Source organism: Mesocricetus auratus, unplaced genomic scaffold (assembly GCF_017639785.1).
Source record: "Mesocricetus auratus isolate SY011 unplaced genomic scaffold, BCM_Maur_2.0 Super-Scaffold_100006, whole genome shotgun sequence".
Taxonomy (NCBI): Eukaryota; Metazoa; Chordata; class Mammalia; order Rodentia; family Cricetidae; genus Mesocricetus; species Mesocricetus auratus.
Genome location: NW_024429190.1, coordinates 32696748 through 32717899, shown reverse-complemented (window position 1 = coordinate 32717899; position 21152 = coordinate 32696748). Strand labels below are relative to the sequence as shown.

At 48.7% G+C, this 21152-nt stretch overlaps 1 protein-coding gene across 1 annotated transcript; it reads right to left on the bottom strand.

The window, feature by feature from the left end:
* Window positions 1-1321: 1321 nt before the first annotated feature.
* Window positions 1322-20667, bottom strand: Slc34a2 (solute carrier family 34 member 2). The gene is made up of 13 exons (XM_005068770.4): window positions 20519-20667; window positions 13347-13461; window positions 13118-13252; window positions 12137-12265; window positions 10490-10633; window positions 9965-10076; window positions 7433-7628; window positions 6797-6892; window positions 6075-6195; window positions 5180-5347; window positions 4265-4381; window positions 4046-4170; window positions 1322-3493 (listed from the first exon to the last, which is right to left on the bottom strand). The coding sequence occupies exons 1-13, from the start codon at window positions 20633-20635 to the stop codon at window positions 2864-2866; spliced, it is 2205 nt and encodes a 734-aa protein (XP_005068827.2). The 5' UTR covers window positions 20636-20667; the 3' UTR covers window positions 1322-2863.
* Between the last annotated feature and the right edge of the window lie 485 nt (window positions 20668-21152).

Genomic DNA, 21152 nt, shown 5'->3' with positions numbered 1-21152 from the left:
TTACCTCACATCAGCTCTGAAGATGCTGTGCTCACACGCCCCGCCTTAGCCAGAACCAGGGGAGGACAGTTTATTCTGCTAACATATATATAGCACACCATTGACATTATGCTAAAGCTAATGAGTGAATATAGAGCCTGGAAGCTTGTCAGTCTGCTCTCCCACAATAGACAGGGAACTCATTCTGAGGGAATTTAAGCAAAGGAGCCCTAGAAAGAACAGGAGGGCAGGGAGGTTCAGGAATTATAACGATGCCTACACTTGAGGTAGAGTTGAGTATCAGTCATGCACTGTGTAAACAACCCCAAGCTTAGTGCCATAAAACACATTACCATTTCACTGGTCTACTCCAGTTATCGATTTGGGATGAACTTTGTTGGCAGGAAGGGATGACTGGCCAGCCTAGGTTACACGAGACTGTCTCAAAAACTGCATGTAGACAGGACATGTAGACTGTGCTTGCCTATTTCCTTGGAGCATTTACATTAGCTTAGACATTATATGCAATACACAGATGAGAAGATTCGAAGTACAATGCAAATACCGTCCTATTTTATAGAAAAGAATGGAACACCTTGGATTTTGCTGTGGTGGGGAAGTTGTCCTAGAATCAATCTTCCCTGAGGATCTGGTCCTAGAGCCAGATACTCCTCAGACCAAGTGTTACTGTCCAGCTTCTAATGGCAAATGGCCGCTGGTACAGTCCGACTACTAGTGGCAAATGGCAGCTAAGTTCCAAGCCTAGGCCTCCAATTGACCCAAGTTTGGCACCACTGTGCAGTGATACTTGGCCCCCAGCAGTTGCTTCAGCTGGCCTGGAGGTGGGCAATGTAAAAGTCTGTGTGCATGCATTTTGGCTGGCAAGGGGCACTAAAAGACGGCAATGGCATTCTGGGAAATACAAGTGACCCCTCCCTTCTCCCTCCTCTAGTTGCAAAGGCTGATGGGGAAGCCACAGGGGAGTGAAGTGGTCCCTCCCATTTCCACCCCTTTCAGCACTGGTAGAAACTGCAGGCTGCTCAGTCTACAGTCAGATCCATTGCTGTAAGCATGAAATGCTCGCACGAGCTTCAAAACTGTCAGCTGTGTGACTCAGATTCCCCGAGTTAGACTCTTTGCATCCAAACCTGGTGGCACTCATAACCATAAAATCTGATTGACTTAGGGTAGCTTTCACTAGCTAATCCCCATGAATGAAGATGGTCCATGAGAGGCCCTGGAGACTCCACAAAAGGTAACTTCCCTTGGTGCATGAGGGTTGGGTAAGGAAAGACGCCCCCTGCTTTTGGCATCCTATAATTGGAAGTAACACACATTTTCATGGGGGGACGATTCTTTTATTTCTCCCTTCCCTCAACCAGTAAAAAAATACAATTAACAGGGATCCCATTTTTAAAAAGAAAAATAAAAAGAGTACAAAGCCACCTCCTGGGGTGTAACTTACATATTTACAGGGGGAGGGGGTGGCGTGGCCTCAGAGGTGTGTTTAAAGGCAGTATTACAAAATACACAAAGGTGCTTTCTGTTCTTCACAATACATAAAAGAACCCTGCCTCATTTCCAAATGAGACACTATAAAATAAATCACTATTTACTACATAACTTATGAAGAGTTCTGTACAGATGCGTGGCTATAAATACGTCACATAAATGGCTGTTTGGGAAGGGGTCAATTTGGCATGTCAGCCTGTTCAGACGGTGAAGAGAGTGTTGGGAGAGGATGTGTAGGACAGTCTTGTGGTACAGCCACACAGCCTCCCCTGAATCAAGCTGGAGGGGGCGGGGGTTGAGAAGCTATGATGGGAACAAGGGGGGGGGGCTCTAAAAGGCACAGCAAAGGTTGTCCGGTGAATAGGAGCTCACCTGAGCTTCATCAGGATTTGAGGGTATCTAGCCACTCCCCATCTCCTCTCTCCTCAGAATTCCCCTGGAGATTTGTAGGCCTGGAAGGAAGGCAGGCAGGACAAAGCTTATCTACGGAGGACATGAGTGGGGGTGGGGTGGGGGTGGATGGATGAAACAGACAGCTGGCCCAGAAAGTCTCCTTCACAGAAGAAATGGGATAAGGGGACCTTCAACAGGCAGATGGGTTCCGGATGGCAGCCGTGGAGAGAGGACTTGGGTCACAGGCCTTTGAAAGACCCAGAAAGAATATCGCTATCCAACCAAGGGACTGCCATTATTCTGTAGCCACGATTAAGTCCAGTGAAGAACTGTAGGCATGCAAGGCAATGTCATGGACCCCTAGCCAGGTGTGACCCTCCCATCCCAGAAAGCTGAAGATGAGAGCTGTGGTCAACTGCTTGGATTGGCCATACCCATCCGGCTGAAGCTCTGATGGAGAAAGGCTTGTCCTGTGATGTAAACTAGGAAGCCCCACACCTATGGGCTCCAAACAATTGCTTCATTTTGTCTGAACTGGCTGATCTGGGGCAGGGATGCCTAGGGAAAGCTAGCGGGCATGGGGAGTAGACTTTGATTAAAAATAAAAAAGAAAAATGTGGTTGAAACTTTATACCAAGACCAGCTTTGTACATCTATTTACAAATACTCTTTACAGAGGCCCTCCACGCAACCTTCCCTGACGCCTCCTTTAACACTTGTCCTTCGGGTGAGGATGGCTCATTGAAAACATATTCTGGGCCAGGAGTGGATGTTGTCATCTGTGGGGCCACATTCAGTCTCAATCTCTGTCCTCTGTCTTAGGAGAGAGAGGGAGGCACTTGGGAAGCACGGGACAAGTTAAGGCTGAGACACCCACATAGGATATCAGCTCTGCTCCTCCCCAGGAGCTCTGGTGAGGTGGCAAGAGACATGGGAGAGGTGGATCCTCTCTCTCCCCTCCTCCGACTCCGAGGTCCCCCTAGAACACCGTGGTGTCAGACATGGCCTTCATGCCTATGGCCTCCACTGGGCTCTTGCCCTCATCTTGGCACTCGTTGCTCATCACTTCATTGTCAAAGGCCCCAGAAGCCTTGACTGGGACGTCCTGCTCCTCTTGCCCCTCCTCAAGGTCCCTGCAGCACTTGCTGCAGCGGCAGCACTTGCAGCCGCACACCATGCAGCACACTCGGCAGCAGACGCGGCAGCAGCAGCAGCAACGTCCCTGGAAGCAGGTGGTGGCCAGGGAGATGACGTTGTCCCACGGTTTCAGAGAGTGCATGCACAAGGGCAGGAAATTCCAGTCCCGGAGCTTCAGAGGCAGGATGCGAGGGCAGCGGGACTGCAGCATCCGGATGCACACGATGAGGAGCACCAGCAGGATGATGGGCACACCCACTCCCACCAGCACCGGCCAGCCCGCCAGAGACAGGCCAAACACCGTCAGCGGGGTCATCACGAAGAAGAAGATGAGGTAGAAGACGGCGAACCAGCGATACTTAGCAGAGATGTTGCCCAGGCCTTTGGCCAGGCGGATGGGCAGTCGGGTGAATGGGATTGGGTACCACAGCAAGATTCCGGAGATGTTGAAGAAAAAATGGCACAGGGCAATCTGAAATGGAGGATGTTGAAGAGGTTAGGGGATGGGGAGAAAGAGAGGTCAGCCGATGTCTTTCTAGTGTGTGTATCTGAGCCTGTGCGGACCTTTGTATTCTGAGAACACCCATCAGTTTACAGTCTGGAGATAACAGAAGGAAGGGAAGCAGGCGACTCCTTTGAATAGCTCAGCTTTCAGGTTAGAAGGTGTCGCCTAATGTCTTGGGCCTAGTGTCCCAGTATAGTAGATGTTCTAAACATCTGCCTCTTAGAAACTCATAGCTTTGACTGTCCTCATGCCTGGCTCCCTCTGTGGCTTTTTCCAGCATCTTTGTTTTGCCTTTTGGATATAACACAGAAGGCATGGTTCTCATGAGAAAATACAGGGTAGAGTGATGTGTGCCCTTTAATCTCAGCACACAGGAGGTTGCAGGAATTGTTTGGGGCCAACATGGACTCCATGAGATGCTGACTCAACGCTCAAAAATAAAATAAAATAAAACAAACCACTGATTTGCAAAACCACAGATGAATTGCATCCCACCCAGTGCCCAGGAGCAGTACAGACCTGGAGAGAACTCCTCAAGGTGCTTCCTGGGCTGGCTAAGGCTGCCAGGATGGCAGTGGTGGTGGTGCCAATGTTGGAGCCCAGCGTGAGTGGATATGCTCTCTCAATGGAGATCACGCCAATACCTGGTGAGACAGCACAGAACACAGGGTATGAGCCCAAGTAGCCATGGCAATAGGCAAGGGTGACCCAAGGGAGAAACCAGGCACAAAAACTCACCAATGAGTGGTGTCATGGCAGAAGTGAACACGGAGCTGCTTTGCACGATGAACGTCATGCCTGCACCCACAAGGATTGCTAAGTAGCCAGTCAACCAGGCAAAGGGAAAAGGGAAATCTGGAAGACACAAAGAAAGAAGATATGTCACAAGTCCTGGGGATGGCATAGTTGGTGAACCCAGCTGGCACTTTCAGGACCCAGAAGCAGAGCCCAAGGCAAAGGATTGAACTTCACACAAGATCTGAGATTGCCAGGTTCCTTCCCTAGTCTAGGTCATCCTGCAAGTACATATGGAAGAAGCCGGGGATAAGACAAACACAGACTGGCAGAGATAGAGTCAGGAATACCCTGCCCCCTTCCCTAGCCTGGTCTGACATCATTTCACACTCAGAGATGAGCTATGAACACTGCATGGAATTGAATCCCTGGCTCTGGTAAGTACCTAAGTACAGGGCCCCCTCTCGTGCCAACCCTGGGATGCAGACATTCATGGCCACATTGAGATGTGAGGAATGACATTTTCATGCTCATTGGGTAGGGTACTTTACCAGGTGGGAGCTCCTGTTGAACAGAGAGAGTCTCATTGTCAAAATAGTTCTCCAGAGACACAGGGAAAGTGGGTTAGGCTGGATACCAACTGCCCTTTTCCTAGGAGCTACTAAGAGCAGACCTGTGGTAGTCTGGGGCATATAGAAGTCCTGACCAGGAGGAGGCCTAACCTTCTGGCTCTAACCTTGCCCATCCTGAAATGGGAGGCTATACCTGTTCCCCTTCCTATACTACAGATCACTGAAGTACAGTGGGACCGAGAATGATCTCCATATAGAGGCGAGATGAAGGGGCAAAGAGCCCCACTCAGCTGTCCACACAACACCATCCCCCAAGAGCCAGAACAGGGTGGAGTGTTGGACCTACCAGTATTAAGGGTCTTCTTGATGACAGTAGCGACCTGTCCCTTCAGTACAGAACCCAAGAGCTTGACTATGGCAATCAGACAGCCACAGAGGACCAACAGGGAAACAATAAGCAGGATGATGCCCACAGCAAGATCTGGGAGATTTAAATTCACGAAGATGTGCTGGCCTGAAGAAACACAAAAAGCCTTGTTAGAACAGCAGGGCCACCCTGCCCAGAGATTGACATCAGTTCCTTCTTTCTCATGAGAATTATCTTGAGTGGCAACTAGATACCTGAGAGCTCAAGCTAACGATGTCCTTCTTTAAAAGATTCAGTGTGTGTGTGTGTGTGTGTGTGTGTGTGTGTGTGTGTGTGTGTGTGTGTGTGCGCGCGCGCCTGTGTGGCCCAGATGTCCAACTCAATTTTTGTGCAAAGTGTTTGGATTCATTACTAAAGTCTTTCCAATATGTCCTTGTGACAAATCCAGGGAACCAGTCCTACTGACAGGTAACAACTAGAACATTAGGGTAACAAATTTGCCTGACTCTGTGCAAAGGAACCACACAGTATCAAGATACTCAATGCTCGGCATTTATGGTGGTGGGATTCGGGAGAACCAGGATTGGGGTAGTTTAAAAGGAAGAAAGGCTTCCTAAAATGTGGAAGTGTCAGGTGAGCTCTGTGGTTTGTTCAGATAGGACTTGAGTGACTAATCCCCATATAATCAAAGCAGTCATCAATTACCCCTGACTTATTGACAAAGGAATACTAAGGCACACCCAGGCAACACTACAGAATCACACTACAAGTCCTCTGGGTGGTATCGTCCCCAGAAAGCCTGGACTAGTCTTTCCATCTCTCCTGTAATCACTGGGCTCCACAAGAGAAGATGTGCCGGCCAATTCCCACTCACATTTAGCAATGTTCTCCTTGTGGGTGACATTCTGGATGGTCCAAGTTTGCACGCCATCGGTCCAGCAATATGAAGGAGAGGTGCAGTTATCAGGTGAGGGAACGGTGACATTCATCTGAGTCTAAATGACAAACATGACAGATGTCCGTGGTGGGAAACAACAAAGGGGGATATTATCCTTGGGTCTATGCAATGGTTTCATTATAGGGTGCCTTCTACCCCGGTAGGGTTAGTGGGAAAACTCTTGGAAACACTGGGATAAAATAAGTTTCATTATTTTATTTTATCACACACACACACACACACACACACACACACACACACACACACTACACCCTGGAATTAAGGGAAAGCCACACCAACACTGCACAGCAGGTTGGGTGAGTTTCCTATTTAAGAGCCACAGTATGTGTGCCTCCTCAGGAAGCTGGAAAGTTGAGATGTCCCTGCTGCCTGCATTTGTGCTGTGGGACACAGACTTCAGTCTCCAGGACAAGAGCAGAGAGGCGGCAGAAATAAGTCAGCCTTCTGTGAGAGACACGACATTATCCCTAACAGTAAAGCAAAGGTGGCTGTATCCCAAAAGGAAGTGACAAGATTTGACTCCCGGGAGCCTTTTCTTTCCCCCACTGACTTTTTGATTTGCTGCTTTCGGGGCCCTTCAGGTGACACACCACTGACCCGCCACCCACCACCTGCCCAGCAACATTGCTGACACTTACCACGTTGGTTACGGTTTTGCACCAGATCTTCACCAGGCTCTGATTGTGGGCTCCTGGGTCATTCATTGCAATTTGCTGGATGACCTTTTTATCCAGCTGAAGGGATCAATAGGGGAGAAGGATCAGCACATCCTGAAAGTGATACTTGACAGATACAGTGACTGTCAGGGGGCCTGAGTGTGTTTGGGGTTGTGACTGAGCCAGTACACTCACTGTATGCAAAGACCTCTAGGCCCACCACCCATGCCTAACCTCCCACAGAGATCATTACCCCTAGAGGGTGACTGTATGGCTAGAGCATTGATAGCCAGCAGACTGTAGACATCTGCTGCCTAAGTTCAAGTCCCAGCTGGCCCTTTCTCCATCAATATCTAGGACAGACACCTAGGACCAGAGGGTATGACTGACCTCAGGTGGGAAGGACAGTAACCATAATAAGCTGGGTTGACAATAATTTTTTTAAAAAGTGGCCACAAAATGCTCACTCAGAAGTGCTCATCATCCCAAACCATCATCAGAGGGCAAGCCAGGCTGATGATGTCAAGGGCATAAAGTTGCCGCTGCCAAGTATGCCTATGACTTTTGTTCTAGTCCCTGCCTCTGGAGAGATGAGGGCTGTACTAATCTAGCCATTACCTGGATGATCAGCTTTGTGAAGGGGTCTGTGATGACTTTCAGAATGTCTGGGGCATCTTCTCCACGTTTGAACTGGAAGGTGTCCACCACAAGGTTGGTCAGGATCTCCAGGTAGTGGGTGGCAGCCTCCAGGGGTAAGAGTATCAACACGGAGAGCCAGTTGAAGAAGTCGTGGACAGTGGCCCCTGCAAATGCCCTGAGGGAAGGAAAGAAGCCACTCAAATCGTAAGTGAAGGGATCCAGACAGTTGGGCATAGCATTTGTCATCCACCTGAGGACACACAGGTGGTTGGTCTTGTAGGACATTGTCTGCCAGTATAGTATTTGAGGGCTAGAATCCTAACAACCATTGTTTAGCAGAATTTCATTAAGACTATCCCCAAACCCTCCTTTCCCAAAAATTTAAGGCTGGAGAATGACTTAACACTGGCTATTCTCCCAGACGACCTGGGTTCAGGTCCCAAAACCCACAGCTCCAATGTCAGTAGGCATACATGTGGTGCATTCATACATATAGGCAAAATACACTAATGGTTTTTTAATCTAAAATTATTATGAATGTTTCATCTGAATGCTTGCTGCACACACACCTCCCCTCCCCCACCCAGAACGGGAGTTATATATAGTTGACCATATGGTGACTAGAATCAGACATAGGTCCTCTGCAAGAGCAGTAAGCATTTTTAACCACTGAGCCACCTCTTTAACTGTGCCTAGACCACTTGGAACTGCTTGGAAGGGAACCTGGCCTTTGAAAAGTGGAGAGCCGTGGGGCGGACGATCAGAATCTTCTTACTAGCTTGCACATGTGTGCCTCAGAGTATGTGCACTACACTGGTACAGGAGCCCATCAGAAGCCTATGAACTTGAACTATGGGCAGTTGTGAGCCACCATATGGGGAACTGAGCCCAGATCCTCTAAAGAACAGGAAGTACTTGAGCCATCTAAGCAACCCCCAAATTCTAAACCTTTAAAAATTCAAAATTATGAGACACACAACTTCCAAATTAAGAAACTAGCCCAAGCCAGGCAAAGAACAAACAATGCTGTAGGCTTTTTCCTTAATGAAAATTGAAAAGTCTCCTTCTAGAAACATCTCCATCCCAGAAAATACCTACCACTAGATGTATTTGGTATATGACACTCTTCTTGGTATATGCCACTCTCCTTCAAGAGAGAAGCACTTGATAATTTCACAAGTAAAAGAAATGTACTTCAAATTCCAATGTTTGCTCTATGGTATTAGCTACTCTCAATTCATCCTGGAGAAGGCAATTTAAGAGCTTTCATATACTGCAGATGAACTAGAAAATGATTCAAATATTTCCCAGTGCTTGGCAAAATGTACAAGAGCCCTATAAACACTTAATACAGTAATTATTGTAGATATCTAATGCATTAATCCAAACCTCAGAGTAGGATGTCTCTCTCTCTCTCTCTCTCTCTCTCTCTCTCTCTCTCTCTCTCTCACACACACACACACACACACACACACACACACACACAACCAATTCCACATACTGAAACAGTATACTGAAATAGTACAGGGAAGGGGGGATTGGATGAGTCAGTTTTTTATCCAAGCATATGGGTATCACAATAGGCCTTAAGCGTCTATTCCATAGGCTACTAGGCAGCAATCAGTTTAAGCATTCATGCAATGAGCCCAAATTGTCCAGAATTGAAACCTAACTGGAATCCTGGCTGTGCCAGGGAATGACATCACTTTGTCTCCTTTGACTTCAAGATGAATACAATGGCAAATAAAAAAGGCTTTCTGGCTTGCTGAGAAGATCAAATTAAAGAGTGCCTGCCTTAATGTGTATTATCATGTCCATCAAGACATGTCATCAAGAACCAAATGAGATGGCTCAGGTAGATGGACCACTGTGATAGTCGATCACCAACCAGCAGACACGACAAACATGACCTGTCTCCCAACAACCTGCTATAATGTCAGCTGCTTGACCACACCACGATGGCATCATAGACAAGTTGGGATTGCTTCTATATTTTAATAAGCTCTGGTAAGAGTCTATCACTGGGTAGAAACGCTGGCAAGCATGCTTAATTCCCATGTTAACATTTTGAGAGTTTCCCATTGCCCATTTCCAACTGCCTTATTTTCGTATCTTACACGTCTTTGCCGGCTTACAGGTGAAGGGGTAGTTAGTTGAGCTAGCCAAAAATGGAAGTTTTAGAAAGTTATAATTATCTATGACTAAGAGACAGTAAAGCCCGCCCCAACTGGCCTTGTTTAATGCTACCACCCAGCTGGTGCACACCTTTCCTGTCCTGTCCTGGTGCCAAGTGCTTGCTTGCATGACTGTTTAATCATTACAATAACTTAGTGGTGCTGGATATTATTATTCTGGCTCTACAGATCAGTAAGTAGATTTTAATCAACTAGGATTCCCAATCCTAGTCACTCTTGGGGCTCCATACAGACAAACTGCCAGGCACACCTTCACAGACTAGATAAAGGCAAACAACAGACCTGGTGGGCACAAAGCCTGCCCTAAGACTCCTACCTTCTGAACTCATTCCGGTCTCCTGCCTGCATAAGTGCCACAATAGTATTGGTGATGGAGGTTCCGATGTTGGCCCCCATGATGATGGGGATGGCAGCCCGCACGGTCAGCACTGAAGGTTAGAAAAGAACTGTGAGGCAGGGGAGTCATGTTCTACATATCCCAATGTGGGCTGAATGTACTGCAGCTAATTTCTATGGGGGCGGTCCATACATAACAGTACACAGCTATTCAAATCTAGAGCGAGAGTCAATGAACCTGCCTGACTCCATTCTTGACCCCCTGAAGCCCTATGGACCTTGCTTTAGGAATCAGTCGGTGATTAAGGGAACGGATGAGTTCCAGAGCTGATGTGGCCCAACCGCTCATGAGACATTGTGTTGTATAGCTAGGCTGGCCACAAATTCAACAATGCAGAAAAATTCTCAGTAATTAATTTTGGCTAAAATGCTGGCATCAGGTAAAAAAAAGATGGGAAAGTGATTGTGACATGACCTAGACAGAATTAGAGCAAACCCAACTCACGCGAGGAAGCGACCATGCTGACGACGATGGAAGAAGACGTGCTGGAGCTTTGCACCATGACGGTCACCAGCACCCCAATCACTAGCCCAGCCACAGGGTTAGACATGATGGAGTTGTTGCTGAAGAACTGGCCAGCCACTTTTCCTGAAAGACAAAGGGCGGTTGTGTGAGCACGGCCCTAATGTCCACACGAGGTCAGCTGTCTGTCAGTTGGCTTCCGCTCAGCTGGGTCATACTTCCTGTTCTTTTGCCTTGCACTGCTCGGAGGGAATCTCTGTCTGGCAATGTGAGCCTCCAGCTCCACGTCTTTGACCTGGGTTACCTCAGCCATGGGTCTTATCTCTTCACCCTATAGCTTCCCACCTTGAAGCCCAGCCCCCCTCCCAAATCAGTGAGCCTTTTCCAGTCTTCTCTGATCACCAGCCAGACTTAGCATAAATGGTAATTCCTCTAGTCCTTACTCTCTAGCACCAACTCCTGCAGACTGGCTCATCACTGTTCTAGAGGTTTCTGTGGGAGTGTACCTATGTGAACCTCAGTCTTTCTCCAACCCATTTTATAATGGGTTCCCAAGGGCCACATTCAACCATCCCAGTGCCCTAACAATCGGCCTGCCACCCACCCCTGTGAGGCAGCCTTCAGGTCAAAAAGATCAGCCCTGCAAGACATGGGGGCTCACGCCTTTAATCCCAGGACTTGGGAAGGAGAGATGGAGGATGTCTGTGAGTACCAATCCAGCCAGAAATAGTGAGACCCTACCCTAAAACAGTCTTGGAAAGGGTGTGGTGGAGCACGCCTTTAATTTTAGCAGAGGTGAGTGAATCTAAGATATAGGGCAATTTGGTCTAAATAGGGAGCTCCAGAACAGCCAAATAGAGAGTCTTTAAAAAAAAGAAAGAAAAAAATTTAAGAATTAAGAAAAACAAACTTATAAATTTTCTATTTATTTAGCTCAAGGCAGCAAGAGAAGCAGAATCCACAGGCTTTTGTGTCACCCTGGTCTGTGCTCTGGAACCCCACTGTGTTCCTTACAGGCTGTGTTTAAAGACTGGTTAGTCAGTGACCTCTGAGCCTTGGTCCTCTTGGGAGGGAACTTTGGGAAGGACTACTCCAGACAGGGCTGCTCACGGTGCTATCTGTTGTCACCCATGAAGGGTCCAAAGTTAACTGAGCACATATGGTCATTTCACGTCTGGGTTTCTGGAACACGGGCTACTTTGTCCAGGGCTCAGTCCAGGGAAGGCATCTACTGTGGGTTCTTCCAGCAAGGGTGGCCTTTGATCTTTCTTACTTGCTTTGGCCTGAGAGATTTTTTTTTCTCCCATTCTCTCGAGACAGAAGCCTAGAGACAGCAGGGATTCCCAGATAAAAGGAGTCAAGCAATTTCCTGCTGGGGTTTAGGTACAATAGAAGGGACTCTGATAGCTACAATGGACTCCAGACCTGGCTCCTGGCTTAAGCTGCCTGAGCCACTTAGAAGCTTCAGTCCTCTTCTGAGCAATGGGGGAAGTCTGAGCTGCTCTGTCAGGCCTGCCCTCATCCACTCCCAACCATGTTGAAGCATGAGGCGGCCTGTGAGCTAAGAAATTCAGGAGTCAAAAAAAGCCTACCTAGGGCCCTGAGGCCTGTGGGGGAGGGGGTCCTTACCTCCAACCAGTTGGAAGGCGCTGCTGAGTACATCCAGGGAGCATATGAACAAGTAGAGGAAGCCCAGGAGAAGAAGGAATTTCCCAATCCCCTGGAAAATGCAGAGAATCTTCCCTTTGGTGTCTCTCTCTGTGGAGGGAAGCGGGGAAGGAGGGCACAGCAGTTAGCATCTTTCCAGCTAGGTCAGAGATGGTTGCTACGGGAGCTCATGGCTCTGCCTTCCACCACCACTGGCTCCTGACTCAAGGCCTGGAGGTGGGACAGCCTCCACTGCCACAGGTTCCTGGCAGTCCTCTTTGGGATGCATTTCCCTGGACCCTCCTGAGGTTTCCTGGAAGAGCTCACTGTGGTCTGGGCCCAGAGAAGCAGCCGACCAGAATGGATGTTCAAGTGAGCCACCACAATGTCAGGGAGAAAGCACATGCCACCAATGCAGAGTCATAGACAATGGCTCCACAAGGCACCTTCAGAACACAGGTGCTGGTGCGGTAGTGGCACGTGTCAGCACTGGAGAGGCAGTGGCAGGCAGATCTCTGTGAGTTCAAGGACGGCCTGGTCTACAGAGCAAGTTCCAGAACGGCACGGGTACCAAAGCTGCAGTTTATTGAGGGCCGGGGCCTTAGACATCCCGCTAAGCTACAAGTGTCTTCTCACCTCTCCTATCCAACTCCCTTCCCCTCCTACCGCCCAAGCCTACCCTAGCTGACTGGTCCACAGGCTGATTGTAACCCCACACCTAGAACAAACAGAAATAAGCATTTGATCACCCCAGCTTTGCTGGCTGTATTTTCAGAACTTCTTATAAAGCCTACAACCGAATCGTCATACACCGAATCTGTCTGTTAGGGCCTTGATCCCTGGAACAAAGACTCCCCTAGTTATTATTCTTTAGCACCCTAGTCCATGTGACATAAAGACAAACACTGTGGACTGGCTGGGTCCTTCTTGCTGGTCTCTGCTGGATGCTGGACATCCACTTACCTGACCATTTGATGCCGGTGTCCCGGAGTTCAGGCAGGTCCCAGGGGTCATTCCCCTCAGCGGGTTCCTCTATCAGGACCACGGTGGAACAGGCAGGTACAAGTTCAATCTTGGTTACAGGAGCCCCACTGTCATCTGTGCAAACAAGTAGCAAAGGCCATGAGGAATGAGAGCTGGATCTCTGTGGGTCCTTAAAGGGGGCCTGTCCCAATTGGCCAGGAGTACTTACTTTTGCTGGTCTCCTTGTTCTTGGCTGCTGCGTTAGACTGTGGACCAGAGTCCCCTTCAATGAATTTATTGGGGTTGGGATGGGCATTTTCCAACTCGGGCCAAGGAGCCATGATCTGCAAAACAGAAGAAAGACAGTGCTTGAGGATGCAGCCTCTGATGTAACAGTTGCCTGAGAGAAAGCCACTCCTTGCATTTCTTAGGAATCAGAGACAGGAAAAGAGGTGTTTACACCAGTGGACTCTAGTTACGCTGAGGAAAGTTCAACTGTAAATCAGCACCATACCTCCTTACTCAGTGGTCTTGACATTCACATATGTTAATGCAAGTGTATAATGCATATACCCCTAGACAGCCCACCTGTTTTTCCTACTATCTGGGTCTTCTGTGAAAGTGTGACAGTGCCACTTAAGAGTGGATGTGCCTCAGGGCCAAATCCCTCTCTTTCTGCCTTCAAGAATGCAGTACCAGTTTCCCCTGTAAAATGGGGACAATTCTTCATACCTCTTGAGATAATGAGGCTAAATGATTGATAGATTGCAACTATCACTGGGTCACCCTACCATGATCAATGGCCCTTTATCAGAGCTGCATTGTTTCCAGCCCCTGAGAGGACTTCCTCATAACCCATTTTCTCCACAATACCCTTCTCAGTTACATGCCAGCTCACCTGGCTGGCCACACTTTGCAGCCTATCCAGACACCACAAAGCACAACAATCCAAAGAACAGAAAATTCACAGAAAAGGAAGTACAAACAGCTAAGAGTTTAGCCTCATCAGCAATTCAAGATATGCAAATCCAATGGCATGGGCAGAGTGTAATCTACTATTGTGCTGTGGTAGTTAGGCATGCTGTCTCACACCTCAGCAGCCTGAGGCATGCAGGTTCTTTCTCCATGGGTTCAAGGCCAGTCTGAGTCATGTAGTGGGGCTCTAGGGCAGCCTGGACTAGAGAAGGAGCATATCTCAAAGATGTACCATACTGGGATACAGCTGGGAAGCTCTCAAAAATGGTGGCACCATGGCTAACGTACCCTCATCTTTGCCCTATTCATTTCCCTTATGGAAATTGGAAGGAAAGAAACATTAGCTCTCAGAAACACCTGCCTTATCCTCATCAATTACCCAGAGAGGATTCCCAGAACCAGGGTCCAACTGGCCTGTTTCCTGCTTACCAAAGGACAAGCACTACCAAGAAAGGGGCATCCTTAGCTCTGCCTGGCCAGCGATAAGACCCAATACATTTTCATACCAAAAGGTATTTCCTGCTGTGTTTCTATGAAGGCAGACCAAGATGTAACAAATAGCAGATTATTAAAGGTAAGTGCTCTTTATGATGAATACGAGGCATACTTTGTCCCAGTTCTGACAAGGCTGCTAGAGGGTAACTAGAATCCAAAATCATTCCCCGGGGTTCAGAGTCGGGGTGGGAGAGCAACATCTATCCAACAAAAAAAAGGGCTGATTCTAGCCAGGTATGTGACTTGTGATTTTGAGGCCAGCCTGGCTACATAGGGGGTTCCAGATGAGGCTGAGCTAGAATAGTACACTTTTTCACCATGAATGCATGCACACAGGCACACACACACACACACACACACACACACACACACACACACACACACACACACACACACACACACACACACTGGGCTGGGGAGTCAGCTCAGTGGGGCAACACTTGTCTAACATAGCTAAGACCAAGACCCTGATCAACAAGAAAAACCAATAAAATTGTATAGGTTTGTTACACCCCAACCTCTGCATTATGTGACCTCATGGAATTTATACAGGAGAAAACTGAAGCTCTCAGACGGGAAAGCCAGTGACAACTGTGATCTGAGAGCTGTCCCACCCCAGAGTCTGTGTACACCACTCCCTGAATTAATAATGTCAAGTAGGGAACACACTAGGACCCTAGTATTTGGGGGGCAAGGGTTGGAAGGTTGCGTGTTCCAGGCCAACAGGGGATAATGTAGTGAGAAGATACCTTATCCCTCGTCCCCACCAAACCAGGGACTCCTGGTCTAAGCACATTTCTTGATGCATTGTGGGGAAACACCTGAGTGAAGGAGTGAGCAATGGGAGTTTGTCCGAGCTACTGTCAGGAATGAAACGGTTCAGACCGAAGGTCCGGCACAAGGCAAGCAATGCCTTGCCTCACCTCACATGGAAAATGGAGTCAATGGCACACTTCCTGGGCACACAAGGCAGGTGGGAGGAGGAATCTGACTCATGGTTCAAACCCGAGCTTCCTGCCCTAAGTGCTTGTATGGGAGGAGTCTGTGGCCCGCGTTCTCCCTGGGGCTATCAACCTGTATGCTGACTGATGCTATTCAAGTTCACCCCACTTTAAGCTAACTTCATCCTTCAGTCAAAGACACAGGTTCCCTGTTTGGAACTCCTGCTATCATTGTTCCAGACTTTCAAAGTCATCCCTGACTGTTCTGAGACCTCGCAGACCTATTGGCTCTACCTGGAAGCATTTCCTGATTCAGCTAGCACACCATCCCACCAGCCAGGGCCTCTGCAGCTAGCTCGCAACCACATGGGAGTCACAACTTCCCTAGTGGGTCCCCACATCTTCCTAACACAGCTGTGTAATACATGGACTCCCCGGCATTCTCCTGCCCATTGCTTTCTCAATTGACCCCTCTCCTCTAGATGTGCTTCCCCCACAGGGCAGTCCTGACACTTTGGGGTTCCACTTTTATCCTGATATAGACAGTGCTTCAGTACTCAACACGGATCCTCCCTCCTCTCTGCTCTGGCCTTGCCCTTCTCTATCCTGGCACGTGCTGGCTGTGTGACTCATCTGGCACTCCATCACATAGCACTATGACATCTCTTAATCTCTAATAACTAGGACCATTTAATGAGCATCAGAGCTACCCCGTGCCAAGCGGGTGCCTGATATACACTCTTATTCCGGCTTTCTGCACAAAAAGCACGGGGAACCGTACTGCAGAAGCAGCAGGCTGGGACCTCACCCAGGATATTAAGGAGCAACGTCAACATTGTCTTCCTGCAGTGCAGTTTTACTTATGGAATTGGGAAAGGGCCACTGGGGTTGTTACTTCCCTGTTAGCTACAGGATGTGTTTTGTGACCAGATTTCTATGACTGGCCAGGACCCAAACAGAAAGAATGTCTCCAGTCTGTGGCAGGCCTGCACTGTCCTCATCCATCCTCAGTGCCACTGACTTAAGTTTGTCCCATCAAAAGGAAGAGTATTCTTGTAGACTCCTTGGGACACCACACTTCAATACTTCCCCTGTGAAGCAATTCTGGTTCTCGGTCTCCTCCATCACCACTCAGGCCATATCCTGGTGCATCAGGAAAGGAGCCAGAGAGCCACACACTTGGCACAGCCACCTTGGGCAAACATCTGGGAGCATAGTCCACCCAGCCCTAGCCCTCCCTAAAATGGCCAAGCCACCTCCTTCCTGACTCTCTCTATCCCCACAGCGGCATGTATCCTGAAAGTAGGAAATGCATCCAGTCATGACACTCTGCTGCTCTGGTACACAGGCCCCCATTCTCCCAGCCTCCTGTGCTCTTTGTGCAGGGTGACCCAGAGCCTGCAGCTGGAACTCTGGAGCAAAGGCTAGGCCTGGAACAAGCAAATACCCTACAATTGGCCCCTGGAGTAGGTCAACATCAAGTGTCTGGGCCACAGAGTGTGGTGGAGGGTGGCCTGTCCTGAAGATCCATCTAGGCTTCAATGTCAGTATCTCAAAAATGGAAGTGTGTCTGTCATATTCCTCCCAGAGCTGTTATGAAGACTAATCGACAGTACGTGTAGGTCAGGCCTGGGCATTGGCTGGCAGAGTCACCCAAACTGGAAAATGAGTTGCATTATGAACTAGTCTAAGCCTCACTTGGTCTATATGGAGAGTCCATTGCCAGCCTTGGGCACAATAAGGATCCCAAGGGCTATGAGTGATGTCTTGTGACATGATCCTTCAAAGGGAGAAGGGAGCAGAGGCAAATAGCACCAAGGAAGCAGTCTATAGTCATGCCATTGCCTGGGGGACATTATTCCGACAAAGGAATTTTTCTTTCCAGGATACAATCCCTACAAAGGAATTTTTCTTTCCAGGATACAATAAAACAAAGGCAAAGGGGTGGGAGGAAAAAAGTGCCTAAAACTTGTTCAATGTGTGTCTGTGCACGTGCATGTGTGAACCCAAGGACACACTTTCAAAGCCAAAACTTCATACACCATAAAACCTCACAGCCAGGGGCCATAAAGAAGCCTCAGGCCCTAACCAAACACTAGGAGCCTCATTCCAGCTCATCAAGAACTCAGAAGCATGACTGCAAGAATCTCTCCTGTGTCCACCCCAATATCCAAACATGGTGATCAAGAATTCTGTAACGACTGGCTGTTTTGCCCAACACAGCAGCCCTCCAGGTATGTCTCCTGAGAGAGGGAGGAGATACTAAACAGGGTGGACAGAGGATGGGATGTCAATCTGAGGTCACTGACCCAGAGACATGGCACACACCAAACCTGCTTTCTGAAGGAGGGGCCTTAGCTGTCAGGCACCTCCAAAGGTTTCTCCGACTTACAGATGCCCCTGTTCACTCTACGTTCCCGCCTCACACCATATTTCTGCACTCTCTGCTACCTGCCAGAAGCAGCCAGCAAGAAGCGAAACAGGGTGTCAATTGGCCAGCAAGACCGAGACCTATCAAGGGCCCCTTGAGCCCACACCAGGCCCATCACCAGAGCTGGATGGGAGCGTCACTCTTGACCCCTCTTCAGGCAGTCAAGTCACACATAATGCCAAGAGGAACTCATTCCTCCTGGGCAGGCCCAGAAGGGGAAACTTCTGGGCTCTTCTAGGACTGGCCAAACAGGAAAGTGTGGGGCACCTGGCAGTCACCCACAGCCTTTACTTTGCATTGTTTGGGCTTCTCCATCCAGGAGATGACAGGGGCCAGCTGCATTTAGTCAAAGCCCAAGAATGAAAAAGTATAATGGCCCAAGTCCGTGGTCCTGCGTCCTCATACCAGGTTTGGCGGTAGCACAGGACCGACCCCTGAGCAGCGGTTGGCACTGACAGGGAGGCCAACGTTTATTGAGCACCTTATGGGCTGTGTAATTGACCTCACATGCTGATCAACTCATCTAACTTTGACATTTTGGGGGAGTCAGAATATTCCATAACTTAGGGCAATCCTCCTGTCTCAATTTCTCCAAAAGTGGAGCTCTAGGAGACCAACTTTAACACCATTCTCCAGAAGGAGAGATTGGTTTTATATTTATCATTTGGTACTAACTTTACCATATCAAAAGGAAACCTGAGACACAGAAAAATTGCTCAGAGAATCACTGCACCTTCAGAGACAACTCAACTCCATGCATCCCATGTCCTCTGCAGGCCGGGGAAGTTCTTGTGCTTTAAAAGAATGAGCCAGACTCACTAAGGGTAATAGCTGCTTCACCTCAGCTTCCTTTAAGCGTCAGGAAAACTGAAGGGGGAGGTAGGGACATGATCAGAAGATACTACATGGTGATTGTGGTACATGCCTGAAATCCCAACACGGCAAAAGCTGAGGCAGGAGGATTGCCATGTTTGAGGTTGACCTGGGCTATAGCCTTGCTTGAAAAGGTGTGTGTTGGGGGAGGGATTGGGGGGGGGCAACTAACTGACTGGCCTGGGTCTTACATTGGAGAGTTGCTTTAGTTTTAGACCTTATGTGAATGATACTAATTTTTTAGTGGACATTTATTTTATCTCTATAAATTCACAATGCCCTTGTAGTTTGTATTTATGGTATTTTAAAGTAACTTTTAGTCAGGTGTGTTAGGGAAAGTCTATAATCCCAGCCCTTGGGAGGCTGAGGTCTGGGGACAACTGATTCAAGAATATTTTGATCTACATGAGACCCCCAAAAACCCCAAAGCATAGTAGCATAGTGACTACCTAGTGTGACAAGGTTCTGAGTTCAATCCTTAGGTTGCAAATGAGTTTTGTAGTTGACCTGCAACTGTATGCTGCCTTGTTTAGTTAGGGGAGTTTAAAAAGCTGAATTTGTGATCATAAGCATATTGCAATCATTATTGAAAACAGGTGGTACTCCAAATCAGATTCCCCAAATGCTATTTCCTTCATGAATTTATTCCGAGTCTGGCTTGTATGTAGCAGCTACAGTTATGGTAGCCTGGAAGAGGCTGGAGTAGAGGAGAGAGGTAACTTGTGTAGCATCCAAAACTATTACAAAGCCTTCCCTTCTTGCCATCCATTTACAAGCTTACAAAACAGAAAAGGTCATTATCAGCTGGCATAGGATAAGACAGTCTCTCAATCCCAAACAATGGCCACTAAGGAGAGGCTCAGGTTTTACAGAAATGCCTAACAGAGGGCAAGTTACACTTTGCAAGTTAGGAAAGGGGGCAGGGGATGACAGACATGCCTGCTAGCACAAAACTCTCCTGGAAGACCCTCAAAAGTAGGCAAGCACAGGTTTAAGAAAATGACCACAGCACCTACGGCAGGCATCTGATCCCATGGAATTTGAACTCCCAAAACAGACACTCCCATCTTCTGGCCAGAACATGCTGGGTCTCCCCAATCTTGTGCATATATTCTTCCTTCCAAGTTACTAACTCCTACCTGCCTAGCACTCTGCCTTAAACAGAAATCCAATCCTGGGTTCTGCTCAACACATCCGAGGGACAGAAGCCTTTGGCTGAATAACCCTTGAGGCTACTCATCCTCCAGCAGTCAGAAGCCTATAATCTGCCAAAAAGACTCAGATGTCACCAGGGGGGCAACTGCATGACAGGGACCTGAAGGGAGTCACACAGGTAGTGACCCAAAGAGTGAGCCCAGCCGTGTAGATCCCACCCTAAGCCACTCAGACACAGCTATCACAAAAGCTCCAGGTGAGGCATGTCCACTCCCCTCCACCCCCCACTAATGTCACAAGATTCGTCCTGACAGCAAAGATCGGAAAGTTTCGGAAAGATATGCTCTATTTCCTCCGCTGCAGCCCCGAGCCAATGAAGCAGTGGAGTCTCTCGTGCTCAGCATGGAGGGGCGTCTACAAGAATGAGGTCACTTAAAAAAAATAAAAATAAGAAAAAAAAAGGAAAAACTCAGTGGAGGTCCTTGGGGGCAGAAGCAGCCGGCATCGCGGTAGCAGTGGCGGTGTACTCACCAGCGCTCCCTTCGCAGGTAAGGGACTGCAGGAGGCACCCAGGTGGAGCGCAGCTGAGCGCCCGGTATATATACAGTGAAGGTGTTGCGCAAAGAGGCCGGCGGCAGTCGCTGTCATCACGCCCCTCGCACATTCCAGGACCGCCTGCCGCCGCCACGGCACTGCCTACCTGCCGGCTTAATGAGCCCATCGCGACCTCGAGGGCTGCGGGAAGAAACCTCAGACCAGGCCGGCAGTACGAACGGCCGAACGGCCTGAGCCCCAGTGGTGCCCCGCGCGCCCCGAATCCCCTGTTGCCCTCCCACGCGGGGTTCCTGCGAACTCAGTCAGCTGTGCCCCCTGCCCTCTGACTCCTCCCCGGGAACCTGCGCCTTTCGGTCTCCAGGGCTGGAGAGAGGTTAGACACTGAGCCACTGGAAATTCAGGGACAGATTCTTCGCAACAAAGCCAGGATTGTTCGAAGTGTCTCTGCCCTGAGACCTGTCTGGACTGGGCAGTTAGAACAAGGCCAGAGAAGATCTCAAGACTGTTTGGAAAAGGTCTTATGTGGCAGGCCTAGAAAAGGGCTGCTGTCTCCGCTGTGACAGCCCAGGATTTGTCATGGCTCTTTTCGGTCCGTTTCCTCCATCTCCTC

What these genes read in the sequence shown, in the direction of transcription:
- Slc34a2 (XM_005068770.4), bottom strand. Translation starts at nt 20,635, where the DNA reads ATGACAGCGACTGCCGCCGGCCTCTTTGCGCAACACCTTCACTGTATA. An exon ending in TCACAAAGCTGATCATCCAG is followed by an intron (nt 6,893 to 7,432) that starts GTAATGGCTAGA and finishes TGATCCCTTCAG; the next exon opens with CTGGATAAAAAGGTCATCCA. An exon ending in CAAGAAGACCCTTAATACTG is followed by an intron (nt 4,382 to 5,179) that starts GTAGGTCCAACA and finishes TGTGTCTTCCAG; the next exon opens with ATTTCCCTTTTCCCTTTGCC.